Source organism: Crocuta crocuta, unplaced genomic scaffold (genome assembly GCF_008692635.1).
Source record: "Crocuta crocuta isolate KB4526 unplaced genomic scaffold, BGI_CrCroc_1.0 scaffold477, whole genome shotgun sequence".
Classification (NCBI taxonomy): Eukaryota; Metazoa; Chordata; class Mammalia; order Carnivora; family Hyaenidae; genus Crocuta; species Crocuta crocuta.
Genome location: NW_027530193.1, coordinates 894,212 through 911,605, shown reverse-complemented (window position 1 = coordinate 911,605; position 17,394 = coordinate 894,212). Strand labels below are relative to the sequence as shown.

General features: G+C 50.0%; 2 protein-coding genes across 2 annotated transcripts in view; one reads left to right on the top strand and one right to left on the bottom strand.

Moving 5' to 3' along the window:
• Positions 1 to 17,394, bottom strand: part of STK4 (serine/threonine kinase 4) — a 336,256-nt gene that overhangs the window by 237,210 nt on the left and 81,652 nt on the right. The window lies entirely within an intron of this gene.
• The window catches only part of RIMS4 (regulating synaptic membrane exocytosis 4), a 60,486-nt gene that overhangs the window by 30,115 nt on the left and 12,977 nt on the right, over positions 1 to 17,394 (top strand). Inside the window, exon 2 of the mRNA XM_077765294.1 lies at positions 10,036 to 10,174. Coding sequence (XP_077621420.1) covers positions 10,036 to 10,174 — 139 coding nt within the window. The remainder of the gene's footprint in view (positions 1 to 10,035; positions 10,175 to 17,394) is intronic.

Here is a 17,394-nt window from a genome sequence, read left to right as displayed (position 1 = left end):
AGGGCGGGGGGCGGGTGGGTAGAGAATATCTTAAGCAGGCTCCATGCTCAGTGAAGAGCCCAATGTAGAGCTCAATCCCATGACCCCACTGGGATCATGATCTGAACCAGAATCAAGAGTCAGACGCTCAACCAACTGAGCCACCAAGGCACCCCACTGGAGGTTTTTAATCAAAGAGATAACATATTCAGGATTGATTTTTAGAAAGTTCATGAGGACCACATAATGGAGAACTGACAGAAGAGAATGTTCTAGTGCTGGGACACCAGTTAGAGTAGAGGCTGACCACCTGACCAAGGATTTGAGGCACCTGGGGAAACTACAGATTCACAGACCTCTCCCCTACCCAGACCTACTGAACCAGAATTCTCAGGAGAGGGGACAGAGGAATCTGTGTTTTAACTGAGTTCCCAATGTATTCCAAACTGTCAGACCAGCACTGGCCTCCAGGCAGCTATTTGGAACCTCTAAGTTAGTTGACTACTGCAGTAGTCCAGGCAAGAGAAGTTTAGGGGGTGAGCTAAGGCTGTGACTCTGGTGATGCAGAGTACAACTGAATTTGAATCTCCAAAAGGAGACATGGAGACACAGTTTACCTAATTAACAAATACTTATGTGTCATTTACTAAATAACACTTACTATCTGCCAGACTCCATTCTAAGTATTTTTAACAGATATTAACCTATTTAGTCCTCATAAACATATTTTGAAGTATGTACCATTATTTTCTCCATTTCTTCGAAGAGAAGGAAACCAAGATACAGAGAGAGTAAGTAACTTGCCCAAGATCACATTACCAACAAAGTGACCAGGGCCAGCTCTACAACTCAGACCATCAGGCACTATTGTCCATGGTTTTAGCCATTAGGCTTTCCTGCTTCCTGAACATGCTCCAGAAATAGTGGCAAATGGCTGTGCACTGTGAAAAGGGGCTGAGAAATTGGCAGTTAAGAGACCTGAATTCTAATTTCAACATAGTCATTGACTCATGTCTGTCTGTAGACTTCAGTTGCCCCTCTACACAGGAAGACATTAGTCTGGATGACCCCTAAGTTCCCTCCAAATGGAATCTTCTCTGATTTTAATGGAAGGCAGATTTTGACAGCTGTAGAGAGAAGAGGGGGAGGTAAAGGGCCCTCAGTCGGGGTTTGTGCTTCCTTGGCCTGTTTTTGGAGACACAGCCAGAGGCAATGTCAGGGCTAAGGAGGTCTGAGTGCCTGTATGTCACCTCAGCCTTGATTTTCAGATGAGTTTTAAGACGTGGGCAAGGGAGACATGTGAGGCTAAAGTCACTTGGAATAGCTAGGCCATGGATAGGTTGACTATGGAGGAAGAAGAGGCAACACCCTCCAAGGTATTTATCTCAGAGGAACAAAAGCAGTGGCTGTGGGAAGGAGAAGCAGTGGGTTCTAGGGGCCATGGTACAGCTCTGATCCTAGTTTAAAATAATAGACTAACCCAGAGGTCTTATGTCTAGGGGACTTCACAGACTATGATATGGACCTGTAGTGGGCCATTTACAGAGACAAGATTACACTGTGGTCAGTGATATGATTAGGGGTTTTGGAGCCTGGGGACCTGGATTAAGTCATATAACCTCTCTTGGCTTTGGGCTCCTCATCTGGAAAACAAAGCTGTAAAGACCTATCTTGGATAAAATGTCAGAGTGGAGAATAGTTTATTCTCTCCTTCCTCTTCCTCCCACCACCACAGTGCTGAAATCTCTAGTGTTAATATAAGATCGGTTGTCACAAGCTAGGTTTTAAAGCCTAACTCTGTCTTGTTTGATAAAACCTTGGACAAGTTCCTGACCTGTCCTGAGCTTGATTCTTTTTTGTAAACTTAGGATAACAATGTTTGACTCTCAGAGTTATGGTTAAATTATCTATCTTCCTAGTGCCTGGGTAAGTGCTAAAAATAATGATATCTACCCTAATAATTTATCATTATGATCATTTTTATTATCCTGTTCCTTATGAACGCTTGCTTTTGGGAGAAGGTACATTAAACACATTCATATTCAGGTATAAACAACTGAGTGAAACTTAGTTGTTTGTTTTATTGAAGAATTTGCATTTTTCTTGGGGACACATCCTACAATTAAAGCCAATTCAATTAAACACGATCAGTGAGGGGCAATGTTGGGTGCTGTCCTAGGTGCTGAAGGGTCATAAGGGAGGAATTAGCTTACACTGTAGACACAGATATCAGCTAGGTTGAGTGAGGACTGTGTTTCAAGGTTCGGTGGAGTAGGTACACCAGTAGAGGTGAAGATGAAGTGCCCCTAGGACTCAGGGAGTCTGATCAGAGAAATCTTTGTGGAAGAGATGGCATTTGAATTCTGTGGTAGAGCTTAGTGAGTTTAGTTGAGTGGTTCATGAGAAACCTGGTTCTTGGCATTAGAAAGACCTGGCTTTGAATTCCAGCTCTGCCATTAGTAGGTGTGTGTGTCTTTGGGAAAGTTCCTTAATTTTCTGGATTCTCATTTTCTTCTCCTGTAAAATGGGGAAGTAACTATTTTGCTTATAGTTTATTGTGACCATTAGATGATGCCCACTTAAAACATGTGGCATAACATCAGACACAATGGTAGTAATAATAATAATAATAGCCATCCTTATCATGTGCTTGTGTTATGCCACCACCCACCTAGAACATCCTGAGGATTGAATGTCTGTATCACTACATTACCTTATTGTTATATTTAGTCTTCACAACAGCCCCAAGGGTTTGGTGAGTGCCGAATAACTCTATAGGTATTATTTAAAGCTTATCTCCAGAGGATGGTTAGAATTTTGATAGGGAAGGTGAGCAAGGGAGGAAAGTAAAGGAGGTAAAACCAAGATGATGACGTTACTGAGGATGTACCTCGAGTAATGAGGCACCCAGCTGGGCTGGGGTGGGAAGACTGTGAGGGAGACCAGTAGCAGATGGGCTGGGAATCTGATAATGGAGCCTCAAAAGCCTGGTTGCAAAGGTTGAACCTAATTTGGCAGGCAACAGGGAGCCATTCTCAGTTTTAAATAGGATCATGGCATGATTGAAGCTGTGATTTATTTATAAATTTATGTTTTGCCTTCATTTACATTATAGAATTAATACATTTAACTATAAAAAGTTCAAAAGACATAGACACATATAAAAGAGAAATAAAACTTTCCCAATGTGCTGGATGGAATGCAAATTGGTATAACTACTTTGGCAAATCATTTGGCAGCTGAAAAAATGCTTGCCCTATGACCCAGCAGTTCTCTTCCTAGGTATATGTCTGAAACACATGTGTGAATCTTCCCTAAAGGCCAGGCACCAAAGTAATCATAGCAGCATTACTCCTAATAACACTACGCTGGAAAAAACCTAAAGGGTAAAGTAGATGAATAGATGTGGTCTATTCATATAGTGGAATACTATATAGCAGTGATAATAAGCTGTTTACAACTACACACAACACGAGTGGGCCTTACACAGTCAACATAACATCGAGCAGAAGAAACTGGTCCATACCACCTCCCCCCCGCCCCCCAAAAAAGCACCTTCTCTGTTTGTAAAGTTAAAAAACAGGCAAAACTAATACCTGGTGTTAGAGATCAGAATAGTGGCTACCCTTGTGGAGTGAGAGAGCCTGGAAGATGGCACAGTGGGCTTTGGGGGGGGTCCCTGCAATGCTGCTTCTTCATCTGGGTACTGATTATACAAGTATTTTTGCTTTGTGGAAGTTCATCAAACTGTATACTTTGGGTTTGTGCACTTTTCTGTATAGATCTTACAGTACTTAGATTTAAAAGTTCCAGAAACACATCTTTCATACCCCTCCTCTAACAGTCTTTCACCCTATAGTTATTCCCCATTAACAGTTTGGTTCATATCCTCCCAGATTTCCTCCCAAATATATATAAGCTATCTATAGCTTTACAGAAATGGTATTATGATTTACATAGTGTCCTGCAACGTATTTTGTTAACAGTATGTTGAGGCAGTTTTTCTGTGTCACTGTATGTGTAGATCTAGATGATTTTTTTAAGATTTTATTTTTAAGTAATCTCTCCACGCAACGTGGGGCTCAAACTCACAGCCCCAAGACCAAGAGTCACATGCTCTACCACCTAAGCCAGCCAGGCGCTCCTAGATGATTTTTAACTAGTATTGCACAGTGTGAATGTATCATTTAACAGCCTGGTCCCCTGTTGATGGACAGTTAATTCCAGCATTTCGTTGGTGTAAATAATACATGGGGAACCTCTTCATGCATATCTTTATGTGCTTTTGTGACTATTTGTGTAGAATAAATGAGTAGGAGTGGAATATCTTTGTCTGAAGTGGTAATTTAAGATAGTTAATCTGTTAATGGCTTGTTGGGTGGGTGGGTTGGAAGCAAGGAGACCAGTTAGGAGGCTGTTGACGTAGAGTAGACTTGAGGTAATCACAGTGGTTGGCTGTGAAAATGTACAAGAAAGGGAAGAGGTAAGAGATATTACAGGCAAAGACCTTATAAGACCTGCCATTTGATGAGAGAGGAGGAAAAGTCAGAGGTCCTGAGGGGGTTCTGAGTCTGGGTGGCTGAGTTGTTTGCGGGAGGTGGGACCAGGGATGGGTTTAGTTTTGGCCAGGTTGCATTCAAGAATCCTGCTCAACATCCAGGTAGTGATGCTCAGAATATAGTTGGAAATATTGCTGTGAACAGAGTTAAGGGCTACAGGTTGTGGGTAGGATTTAATTCTATAGGGTAGCGCTGAGGTTGTGGGAGGGGATTAAAATCGACAGGGGCTAGGGTCTAGAGAGAGAGAGAACCTGAGAACTGAATGATGAAGGCCTTATGTGTAGGGATGGAAGCAGTAGTCAGAGAGACTGGAGGAGATTCATAAAATTTACTATCGAGGAAACCAAAGAGATCTGAAGTGACTGTTGTTCAAAGGATGAAGTAATCAGTAGCCTACGTTAGTTTCCCTCCCACCAGCCCCCCCATCGGGTACTGTCATTACATTTTGTACTTGGTCTTCAAAGCACTTAACACACTTGTGATTAGTCAATGTGATCATCTGTTCAGTGTCCAACACCCCCTCTGAACTGTGCGCTCTGTGGAGGCAGGGGCCATGCCACTCCCATCACACTCCCTTCTGTCTCCAGCATCAGGCATGGTGTTTGGCAGACAATGGTGTTGGTACTGCAAGTTGCTGCTGCCTCCTGGCAGGGCTCCAGCTGTTCACACTCCACGCCAGTGCCCCTACTCTGCACAAGTTGAGAGAAGAGGGACTTAGGACCCTGTGGGAGAAAATCTAAGCTGCTCAGTTCAAGTTTTGGGCGCAGCAAGTGTGAGTGGGTAGCCAAAAGTGGGTCATCCAAATTCCCATTTACTTGTACATTACAGTAGCCAGCCACAGTTGGTGCCCAAAGCTTGCAGCTCTCAAACTCCAAGCCTCTCCAGTGAGGCATTGTGATAACCATGGACAAGGTACCTTCTCATTTGCCCCCATAACCAGCCCTTGGGAAAGCATGCCCCTCTCCATGCCCGCATTCATTATGCAGAAGCTCTTCTTTATCACCACATTCATGAAGGGAATGGTCTTTCCATTGTGATGCTGGGACCCACCTGTGCAAAGATCTTTGAACTTTGACTTTCTTAGACTGCCAGTCAAGGCAGGTGTCTTAGGTCAGATTTCCCCAAAAAGGGCCATGAGATGCAATCCATGTGCAGGTGNAGCCCCCCCCCCCCCCCCCCTGCTCCACAGGAGACCCTGGAAGCCAGAAGCGTGCAGGGATGTGGAGTCAGGCAGAACCCACAGAGGGCAGCTTCAGCCCCTCCCGCAGATTCCTCTGGAGCCTGTGATGTCTGAGAGTTGTTTTGACCTGAAGCAAAGGACCTGAGTGAGGGTTCATTCTCTTGTTCCATGTCGGCTTTGACTAAGGGGATCACGGGTCCTAAACTCCCAGGCACTTCTGCCTCTGCCTGTGTGGGGGAAATGTGGGCTCAATGGCCCAAAACTTAAGACCCAGAAAAACACAAAAGTTGGCAGGTGGTGGCTTTCAGAAGCCAGTGTGGAGGGGCCTCACAGAGGTGGGATGAAAGATCTGTGAGATGTAGGCGGTGCATCAACATTGTCTGCTACCGCGGGTCAAGCCAGGGTCTGTTTCTGGGACCCAGTGGACCCGAAGCAGAGGCCGAAGTTTCTGGCTTGCACCTATGTGTGCTTTATCAGTGGAGGCCAGCTCTTAGAAGCACGTTTCACATCTTCATGAAGGCTTCCCACTGAACACAAAGGCAGTCAGTAAATGTTGAGTGAGTGGAAGTGCCGTATTTCAGGAGCTGGGAGCTGAGATAAGGCCCTTGTACTTAGTCACGAGCAGTCACTGGAGACCAGTTTAGTAAGCTGTGTGAATGGAGTGGAAGCCACACTGCAAGAAATGACAGTGTGGGGTTGTCCGTGTTCTCTAAAGGAGTTTGTTGGTTGAAGGGGGTGGTGGAAGAAGTGAAGCCTTGAACAGACTTGCGGGAGGAATGGAAAGAGCCAGAAGAAGGAGAGGTGGCAGATTCAAGGCCCAGAGAGGACACATGGTAAGAGGAGGAGTTCTTAGAGAGGGTGGGAGGAGGTGGGATGAGAACAGGTGGTTGATCAGCCTTGGCCAGAAGAAGGGTCACCCCTTCCTCCCAGAGAGGAGGGGGAGGGGGGAGGGGCATGTTGAAGGGTCTGAGGATGGTGAAATTTGAAAGTGAAAAGGCAAGTCAAAGAGACACATTTTTTCAGCCAAGTGGGAGAAAGGTCATTTGTTGGGGTGATGGGGTTATGGAGTTGGGAGTGTGAAAGCATTGGCACAATCACTTTGGGGACCTTGACTGAGTCACCAGGAGATGGCCATCTAGCCCAGATGACTGAGGTTAGATGGTGGACCTTGTTGGTGGGGCTGGGTACCTGACTGGGGACTCCCATGGTGAAGAAGGTGGCATGTTGGGGGAAAAATGCAAGATAGTTGGCATGAGCATATTTGGGGAGTGTTAGGAGGTCCTTCTCTGAAGTCGCATGGCCACTTTTGTTTCGTCCCTACTATGTGCCAGGCTCTGTGGTAGATGTTCAACTGCTCCACAGGGCAGGTGCTACCTGACTCACCCAAGATCTAGAGACTAGTGCGTGCAGAGCTGGCACTCTATGCCTGCTCCATCTGATTGCAAAACCAGCCTCACTGAGGCCCATGTAGGGTGCTGGGTGTGAAATACTTTGGTGCTGCAGAATGCCACACGGACGGGAAGGACGCCTTTCCAAACTTCCTCCTCAGCCCCTGTGGGGACTGAGCTGTTGTGTCATGCTTTGGTCTTCCCTCTTCCAGTAGAATGTGTCAGACCCTGGTGGGTGGGAACGAACCAGTGTGGTGCTCTGGAACAGGGCTCAGTGGGGAGGTAGAAAGCCCAGGCGGGTATCTGCAGGGTGCCGGGTTATAGGTTTGTATCCCCAGTGTGAGGGAGCAGCATTTGTCCCTGGTCATAAGTTTGTACTGTGTGTGTGTGTGAGGTGGGGGGCATCTCTCTGTGCTTTTGAGTGTGCATGTGTGTGTTTCTGAATCTTACTCTATCTTAGCACCTGCAATGCACAGAAACACAGAAATGGTTGGGTGGGATGCAGATTCAGCGTAGAGAAAGAACAAATTGTGGAACGAAGGGAAGCACAGAGACAGGGACACGTGTGTTCAGAAACACCCAGGTGATACACACACTCAAATGCACAGCATCAGTTTCTCTGTGTGCTTTTGTGAATGGGCTGCCATATACTTTTTTTTTTTAAATGTTTTATTTAGTTTTGAGAGAGAGATACAGTGTGAGCAGGGGAGGGTCAGAGAGAGAGGGAGACACAGAATCCGAAGACAGGCTCCAGGCTCTGAGCTAGCTGTCAGCACAGAGCCCGACATGGGGCTCGAACCCACGAACTGTGAGATCATGCCCTGAGCTGAAGTCAGACGCTTAACCGACAGCCACCCAGTCGCCCCTGCCATATACTTCTTATGGATGAACATCTGTATGACTGGCACCTACCCATTTAGCCTCAGAAACACAGAATGGTAGGTATATGGAGACTCATGGAAACACACAAATACAAACACTCAAACATTAACACACTGTTTTTGCATGTGTATTCCTGTGTATGTGTTACTGTGTGTTGTTTGAGTGTGTGGACATCTGTGCACCTGAATAATGCAGATACATGCGGGAGACAAACATGGGCACACACTCTGAGAAACACACAGTGTCTGTATCAGTGTGTGTGTGTGTGTCTTTTACAGTCAGGGAGGAAAGGAGGCCGGAGACCGGGAGGAGGCCAGCAGGAGACGTCCTGGCCTTGCTCTGCCTCCTGGCATGTAGACCCGAGTCCCCCTACCTCTTGCCAAACAGAATGATGGGTTTGGGTGGCACTCCTTCACCCCAGTGGGTTGGTCAGCAAGCGCCGAGGAAGCCCCTGAGGTGTGCGAACTCATCCCGGCTCTGTAGAAAAATGATGAAGACCCCCCGCAAGACCTGTCCCCACCTCCAGCAAACCCACAGTCCCTCCAGGGAAGCACGAGATGCAAAGCTTGCCCTGATCACCAGGCTGTGGAGCACAGAGCAGAGAGACCCTCCTGGGGTCAGTTCCTGGCAGCTGTTGTTCCCCATCCCCCCAGCCACCTTTCTAAGGCACGACGAGTGCAGAGAAGTGGCTTAACCTCGGTCTAGTGTCCTTGATGCTAACGGGAGAAAGCAGACTCGTCTCCTCATGGTGGTTGAGGATGAAGACCACTCTCAAGGCAGACATTTGTTCATCCAGCAGTTATTAATAGAGCGCCTCCTGTGGCTGGATCCTCTTCTCAACCCCGGGGCTTTGACAGTCAACAGAGCGAAGTACCGTGTCCTGATGGAGTTCACCCTCTATGGGGAGGAGGCTGGTCAAGAAGCCAAGAGCATCTCTGGGGTGGTGTTAGAAAGAAGCCAAAGCAGGATGATAGGACAGAGAGGGGCAGGGGGTGTGAGGGGACAGGGAATAGTCAGGGAAGGTCTTGGATAAGATGACTGACTGCAGAGTGGAAGCAAAGGAGTGAGCTACTGGCAGAGGAGAGAATGTTTGAGGGGAGGGGAATGGCAAGGGCAGGGGGCTATTGGTCATAATAAGCCTGTTCTCCCATTTTACAGTTGAGGAAATTGATGCACAGAGCGGGTGAGTTGTTTGCCCAAAGTCTCACAGCCAATGAGAAAGAGATCCAGATTTGAAACTGGGCAGTCTGGTTTCAGAGCCAGTGGTCTAAATTAGCGTCCTCAATCAGGGGTGACTTGCCCCACGCCCAGGGGATATTTGGCAATGTCTGGAGACGTTTTTGATCGCCACAACTGGACTGGAGGGTGCTATTAGCATCTAGTAGGTAGAGGCCAGGGATACTGATAGACCTCGTACAATGCACAGGAAGCCCCTGACAACACAGCTGTATGGCTTCTAAGTTGCCAGTCGTGCTGAGGTGGGGAAAACCTCATCCAAATCCATGCAAAGCTCTCAACAGAGTATGACATGTAGTAGATGCTCAATAAATAGGAGCTGAAGGAGCACCTGGGTGGTTAAGTGTATGACTCTTGGTTACAGCTCAGGTCATGACTTAATGATTCATGAGATCGAGCCCTGTATCAGACTCCACACTAACAGCTTGGAGCCTGCTTGCGATTCTCTCCGCCCCACCACCAAAATAAACAGACTCTAAAAAAAATAGTAGCTGAGGGGGAAGAGGAGAAATGATTTGTAGAAAGTTGCAGGGGAGAAATGAATTCAAGGAGAGAAAAAGTACCTGTAAATGAATCCATTGGTTAACAGGGCTCATGTGACACTGCTTGTTGGGTGGGCATGAGGGACACGGCTGCCCCAGGGAGGGGGGTTATAGGTGGGTCAGGTGGTGGGAGGGATTTGATGGACTGGGGGGGGCGCCGACACTGGACAGCCACCAGCCACTGTAACACTAACCAGACGACTTGCCTCTCTGTCCCCTTCCCGTCCTGTGTCTCTTTGCCCATCTCCCTTGGCGTCTCTGCCCGGAAGGGGACAGCCGGAGGCTGAAGGGGGCCATCCAGAGGAGCACGGAGACAGGCCTGGCCGTGGAGATGCCCAGCCGGACGCTGCGTCAGGCCAGCCACGAGTCCATCGAGGACAGCATGAACAGCTACGGCTCAGAGGGCAAGTGAGTGTGGGGCCCGCCTGCCGCCAGCCCTCCTGGTTCTCGAGGCCTCTGGGGCGTGGGGCGGCCAGGGCTGAGCAGCCCTGTCCAGGAGCCCTGGCTCGGCCTCAGGCTGGTTGGGGCACTGGCTCAGCTCTCCTGGTGGTCCAGAAGGGAGGCAATAAACAGGGAAGCCCCGATGGTGGAGCGGAGCGGAGCAGACTCTGGGGCCCAGCTGCCCACTGGCTGCGTGATCCTGGGCAAGTCCCCTCTCTGCGCCTCAGTTTCCTCATCTGTAAAATGGGGTGCCAGTACCAGCCTCAGAGGGGTGTTGTGAGGATTCAGCGGGTTAATATTTACAGAGCACTCAGGACAGTATCGACACATGAGTGCCGTGTGCCAGTGCTGGGAAATAAGGAGGTCGAGAGGGTTTTATGATGAGTGCTACTGTGTCCTCTTTACTTTCTTAGTTTCTTAAATCACAATTGGTTTTTAAAAATACGTATTTAAAAAAAAAATAAAAAAAATAATAAAAAAAAATAAAAAATAAAAATACGTATTTACTGCTTGTTAAGGAGTTTCACATACATCGAGTCATAACACTAATGACTCAGTTAGGGTATGATTGTTTCCTCTGGCACCTCTCTGCCCTGACTGTGCATCAGAATCACTGGGCACTTGCCCCCCACCCAGGTTGCAGGGGCCTGTGCCCTGAATCAGAGTCTCTGGGAGTGGAGCTCAGGAACTCCATTTTCTAAAGGCTCTCTGGGGGAGGACTCATCTTTCCCCAGGAAGTTCTCCTCTCTGCAGCAATTATGGACCTCTTGGAGAATTTTGGGAAAGCTTTGGGCCTGCTTTCCCCTGAGAAATACATGCACATGCTTCCTACCACACACACACACACACACACACACACACACACACAGGGTCATATATCCTCTTTTCATACCTGTGTGTGGGGAGTCCCAGATTCCCCTAGCCCATCTGTGGATCCCTAGCAAAGAAACTTTGTTCCAAAGTGATGACCTGGGTACCCAGAGAGGTTCAGGAACCTATCCTGGGTCACACAGCACATTAACAGGTGTGGAACTCAGGAGTCTTGAACCCCAAGAGGGACTCATTCCGTGGTAACACGTCACGCTCTCATCTTAGCCATCCTCAGTCAGGGGTTTGGGGAGGGTAAAGCTGTGCCGACCAGTACAGGCGACTCTGGGCATGTAGCTATTTAAATGTAAATTAATTAAAATTGAATAAAGTGAAATAATCTTTTTCCACCACACTGGCCATGTTTCAGGTGCATAGCAACACGTGTCCAGAGGCAACCGTTTGGGACAATGCAGATATAGCGTCTCTCTCTCCTCCAGGACCGTTCCACTGGACAGCACAGGCTAAGTGGCTTGTCCGAGGGCAGATACCCAGCCAGGCCACTGCGGGGTGGGGTCGGGGCTGGGCCACCACCTTCTGCTCCTCTCTCGTTTCTGACACTACGTCCCAGCTGGGGGTTCCTGCTTGCTGGAGACCTTCCCACCCCCAGCCCCTCCTAAACTGGGCATCTCCGGCCTCTGTGAATGGCCTTGCCTTGGCAGATGCTGCCGTTCCACCCACCTCCTAGGGAGGCTTTCCGGAGGGCGAGGAGAGGAGGAGGACAGGCGGAAGGGAGGGGAAGAGGAGGAGGAGGAAGGGAACACATGTTTTCTTTAACCTGAGAAACTTGGCAAGGCAGCAGAACTTGGAGGAAGATATTCCAGGCATCTGGGTAGTAGTGGGTCTCTGCTGAGTTGCAGGGGGTCAGGAGGTTTGGGTCCTAGTCCCTGGCTCTGCCACTGACCCCGAGGTGGCCTCGGGCACATCTCTCAGCTTCTTAAGCTTCAAGAAGCTGGTAAACATCTTACCTGCTGGGCTCAGGGGGAGGGCAGTGTGGTGCACTGAGCAACAGCAGAGAGTCAGATCCATATTCCCAATGTAGAGAAGGCTCAGAGAAGCCACGAGACTTGTCCAAACAGAGCAGCATAGGAGGGTGTTGTGAAGGAGAAAAGAGATGATGCCTGCACATGACAGGTACTTGGGACGTAGCTGCTATTGTCATTTGCTGTAATGTGCTTTCGGGGACCAGAGAGTCGGATTAGGTTACAGAGAGATTCCAAACCAGGACTCTGGAGTCAAACTATCTTGGTTTGTGCCTCATTTCTCCTCCTTCCTTTGTTCTTTTTAAATATTTATTTATTTTGGGGAGAGTACAAGCGGGGAAGGGGCAGCGAGAGGGGGACAGAGGATCTGAGCAGCCTCTGCGCTGACAGGCTGACAGCAGTAAGCCTGATGTAGGGCTCGAACTCACAAACCGCAAGACCATGGCCTGAGCTAAAGTCAGACGCTCAACCGACTGAGCCACCCAGGTGCCCCTCTCATTTCTGCTTCTTCATAGCTGTGTGACTTTGGGGAAGTCACTTTACCTCTTTGAGCCCAGTTTCTTCATCTATGAAACGGGGACAATGATAATACAGACCACTAATAGAATTGTGGTTTGGATTAAATGAATTCATACATGTACAAGGGCTTAGAACAGTGACTGGTACGTAGCTCGCACTATGATTCTATTATTATTGTCTATGATTACTGTTGTTTGTTGTTGATTCAGCCCCCGTGAGTTGGGTATTTTGCTCCTTGTGACTAGTCGCCTCCTAACGAGTACAGGGAGCCACCCGCGATGCCATCATGTCTGTAAAGTACTTAGCACAGAGCAAGCGTGGGGTTGATGTTGGCCGCGATGATGTTGATTATCAGAAAGTCTCAGGTGGATATCTTGAACCCAGTCGAGGAAGGACCAGGTGGGTTGGAGGGTGCTGGTTCCAGCAGAGGGGAGAGGCTTGCCCTCCAGAGAGGGTCTGAGTCTGGATGGAGCCCCGCCAGGTTCTACCGCTCCACCTGACACCTGGGCCAGGAAGGCACACAGAAAGGACCGGTGGGGACATGGAGCTGCGGTCGGCCTCCTGCTTGTTCTGGAGGTATTTTGGGCACTGGTGGGACCCAGATGCCAAGCTCTGAAATAGGAGGGGTGTGACCGTCCTCCCCTTGGGCTCCTGCCAGCCCAGCTGAGGCTTCCGAGGAGCCAGCGTGCTTGAACGGCGCCCGCCAGCCTGCGGCCCCTGGCGCTGCTGACTCTGTCTGCCATGCACTGCATCACTGGACACGTGCATTTCTGCAGGTGGCCACAGGGGGTTTTATTTCAGCAGCGGTGATCGAGTGGCTGCAGTGTGCTAGACACTTCATGCCGGGCACCTGGACGCCCTGCCCTGCCCGGACCCAGCACCTCACAGTGCAATGAGAGCTGCAAAGGGTGCCCATGGAGAACTTTGAACGCACCGCCTCCTAGCCAGGTCTCCGGGCTGCGGAAGGGGTGTCTACGGGCGGGCCCGTTCTGTCAGCGAAGATCCTTGGGCTCCAGGTTGAACAATAGTAGCTGACAGTGACGTCAGACCTCGCTGTTCAAAGTGTGGCCCGCAGACCAGTAGCGCCCGCGTCCCCTGGGAGCATGTTAGAAATGCAGCTTCTCAGGCTCCACCCCAGACCCACTGAGTCACAATCGGAAGTTTTACGAGATCTCCAGCTGGGTCATGTGCACGTGAAGCTTAAGAAGCCCTGGCTTAGTGGTAATAGTGTTCTAGAGCTAACCCTTTACAGAGCACCTGCTCTGGGCAGGCACCGGGTAAAGTGCTTTTACATATGACGGCTCATTTAATCCCCACGACAACCTGATGATGCTGAGACTGTTCGTGTCCCCATTTTATGGACAAGGAAAAAGAAGCCAAAAGAGGTTAATTAACCTACTCAAGGTCACTCAGCCAGTAAGTGGTTTTAAATGCCAGGCTTCAAATCTAGGCCTTGGGGTCTGCCCTTAATCTTTACACTTGACTCTTTCCCTTACTTAATGGTTGCATCCGTAGATTTCTGGAGGTGGACCCTTCCAGGGTGGTTTGAGGGCTCAATGAGTCCCTTCATCTTTTGCCTTCCTAGGCCTCAGCATATTGGACCAATCCTGGTATATCTCAGAGGCTGGGGAAGGGCTTTCCTTCCCCTTCTGAGCCCCCTTCTGCCTGATTGAAAATTGGAGTGCTCTGTGTTAAGGATGAAAGGGAACAGCTGTGGGTTTGGCAAAGCCAAGCTTCCCACCTTCCCCTCCAGCAGGCCCATCTCTCCTAGATAAAGGGCAGGGGCGTTCAAGCCCCCTGAGAAAGGGCATGAGAATAGTGCCTCCCCAGACCCCCCCCGAATCCTGAGATACTCCCCAGTGATGGTCTGCTTTAGTTTGGGTTCCCCAGAATCAGACCTGAGGTATGGATCTGAGTCCAAATAGTTCACTTGGGAGACGGTTCCTGAAAACCATGGCAGAGGAGCACGTGAGAGAGAAGCAGAGCAGGCATGCAGGAACGAACATTTGCTTTTAGAAGCGAGCTACCACCATGGGTAACCAGAGCTTGATCCGGACAGGGACTCTGGCTGCCAGGGGCCCATGCACCCCAAAGCTAGCCCTGTGGGGAGCAGGTGAGGGGAGCTAAAGTATTCATACCTGACTCTCGTCACTTACTGGTTGGTGGCTGCTTTCAGTTAATTCTCCTACCCTCCCTGCAACAGAGTGAGCACTTGGGACCAGAGGAACATGGGTCCTGGCCATTAGAGGTCGGCGAGCACTGATGTGGTGAGGGTTGGGACGTGTGGGAGACCGGACGAACGGAGCCTGCTGTCTGAGTGCACTGCACTACCGCCTCGGGCTTCTCCCAGGCAGCTTCCCCTCTCGCGTTCCATATCCAACCCATCGCTGGGCTCTTCCATTTTATTCCTAACTATCTTTGACTCATCCATTTCTCTCCCTCCCACCCCCCTGGCAAGGCCACTCATCGCTCCTGTGGGGATGCATGCAAGCCTCCCTCTTGGTCTAAACTCCGTAGTCTGTCACTCAGCACTTACTTCTGCTGATCTCTGTCAGCCTCTCCCAGGCCTCAACCACGTGCCCCCTGCTCCAGCACCCTGACCCTCTTACGCCTCCCTCTGTCTCCTCTCGAGGTCTCTGCTTCCTCTACCTGCACTGCCTTTCCTACCTCTACCCCCCACCCCACCCTCTGACTCATTCCTCCTCCAGATCTCAGCTAAGAACTGGCACATACGCTTCGTCTCCTGTGCCAGCTCCAGTTAATTGATAGTGGCTCCCTGGAATGCTGTGTTGAGAACGATTCCGGAGCCCGTTCCAGCCTCGGCAGGAGTGCTGAGGTCGATTAGCAATGTCTGCCCTGGGTGTGGGCAGGGGAGGCGGAACGCGGAGGTCTGCCATGTCTCTGGCTGCCTCAGCGGCTTCCACAGCCTGATACACCCCCCCCAGCACCCTCCGCTCTGTCGTAGTTGTCATGTGTGTGTCAGTCTGTCTGAGCTCAGTGACTGCCCAGCATGGCCTACAGGTGATCTTTAGCACATTTTGGCGGATAGCGGATGGGTACTGTGAGCAGAAGCACACCCACATTCCACTCCTTCCCACACCTCCCCAGCCGGCACCACCCAGTATCAGGGGCCCGGCATTCTCTCTGCAGCCCAGACACTCTCAAAGCTGGCCACAGAGCCCCTCCTGCTCCTTCCATGTGCCCCACATTGTCCTAGGGCATCTGGGTCACCGGCATCCAGCTCCCTGGGCGTCTGGGTCACTGTGCCCAGAGCCCTGGAACGCAGACTGAGCTGGTGGCACGGCCACCGCACCTGGGCTCAGGGTCACATTTTTGCCGAGGCTGTTTCCCTAGCCACCAAAGGCCCGGGAGGCCCCCTTTCCCTTCCCCACTCCTTCTATTGAACAGAGTCATCGAGCCTGAAGGACAAACCAGGACGGGATGTGGCTGTGGGCTAGGAGACAGGGGGACATGTTTTGTTCTGCTTTATAAACACCAGTGTTTATGGAACATTAGACTGTGCCGGATTCAGTTCTGAGAAGTTTATGTCATTTGGTACTTACAACAGCACTGAGGGGTATCCTGTGGTTTATCCCTGCCCCACCAAGAAGGAAACCCAGGGCTCTCAGAGAGGTGAAGAATGTGTCTCGACAGCTAGCAGATGGGGGGTCAGAATTCCAATCCAGGCCTGCCTCACTCGGGGCTTACAGTGCACGCCCCCATGCTGTACTCGGGGCAAGGCAAAGGTCTCCTCAGGGCACAGAGGAAGCAGCGCAGAGCAGTTAAGAAGATGCGCTCTGCAGTCAGACTGCGCTTCCCAGCAGGGTCATCTCGGTTGGGTTGTGTAACCTTTCTGTGCCTTGGTTTCCCCTTCTGTTATCTATTTGGTACCTCAATCAAATCCCTGTGAGCCGCACTCACGTGCTTGGGGGCAGGTTTGGAAGTGTCTTGGCTGCTTGAGAAGCCAGAGCGGGGACTGCGGATTCGCTGTGGCCCCGGCATACGGTCAGTTTTGCTACAACGCTTGTTTTAAAAACACGAATTTGTTCCAACACAGTTGAAGTATCAGGAAGTAATCTGAGCGCAGTACAGATTTCGCCTTTGTTCAGGTGCGTTTCGTCCATGAGCCACACTAGGGGGACGCCGGAAACCACACCCACGTGGCAATACACAAAACACACGTCCAGCAGCACCCCGCTCCCGCAGCTCCTGGCTGGGTCCCGTCCACACCCGGCGTCTCAGCTGTCTGTCCCACTTCAGACCGCCCTGCTCCACCAGGGCGCGGTGACTCACCGGCTGCCACCCCGACGCTCGTTTCCACAAGCAGACTTTAGGTCGTCTCTGAGGTAAAGCACTGTATTTATTTTGGCATTTATGCATTTCTTAACCTTTGAATGTGTATAAAGAGTGTGCTACCATTTTTACTATGTTCCTGTCTTTTTTTTTTCTCTTTTTGTGGACGTGATACTGACATAGTATTTGGGTGTTGTGCCCTTAATTAACCCTGTCTTCCCCATAAGCTCTGATTTTTTACTGAAGGATTTTGCACTGCAGAGGGATTTTCAGGAATGTATATTCTGCATTATAGCAGAACTGACTGTAGCATAGACTCACCGGTCTGTGGGAGGGTCGATGGATGTGTAGAAACATGGGCGCAGACAGTGAGTGGAAGAACAGAGAGCCCATACACTACTAAAACCATTCAGAAGCACATAACCCCTAATCATCAGGAGGTCCGTGCAGCCTTTTAATTTCGGATGCAACTGAGACAGGTGATCGATCTGGAAAAGAGAAGAGTCACACCCCCTCCCCCCCGCG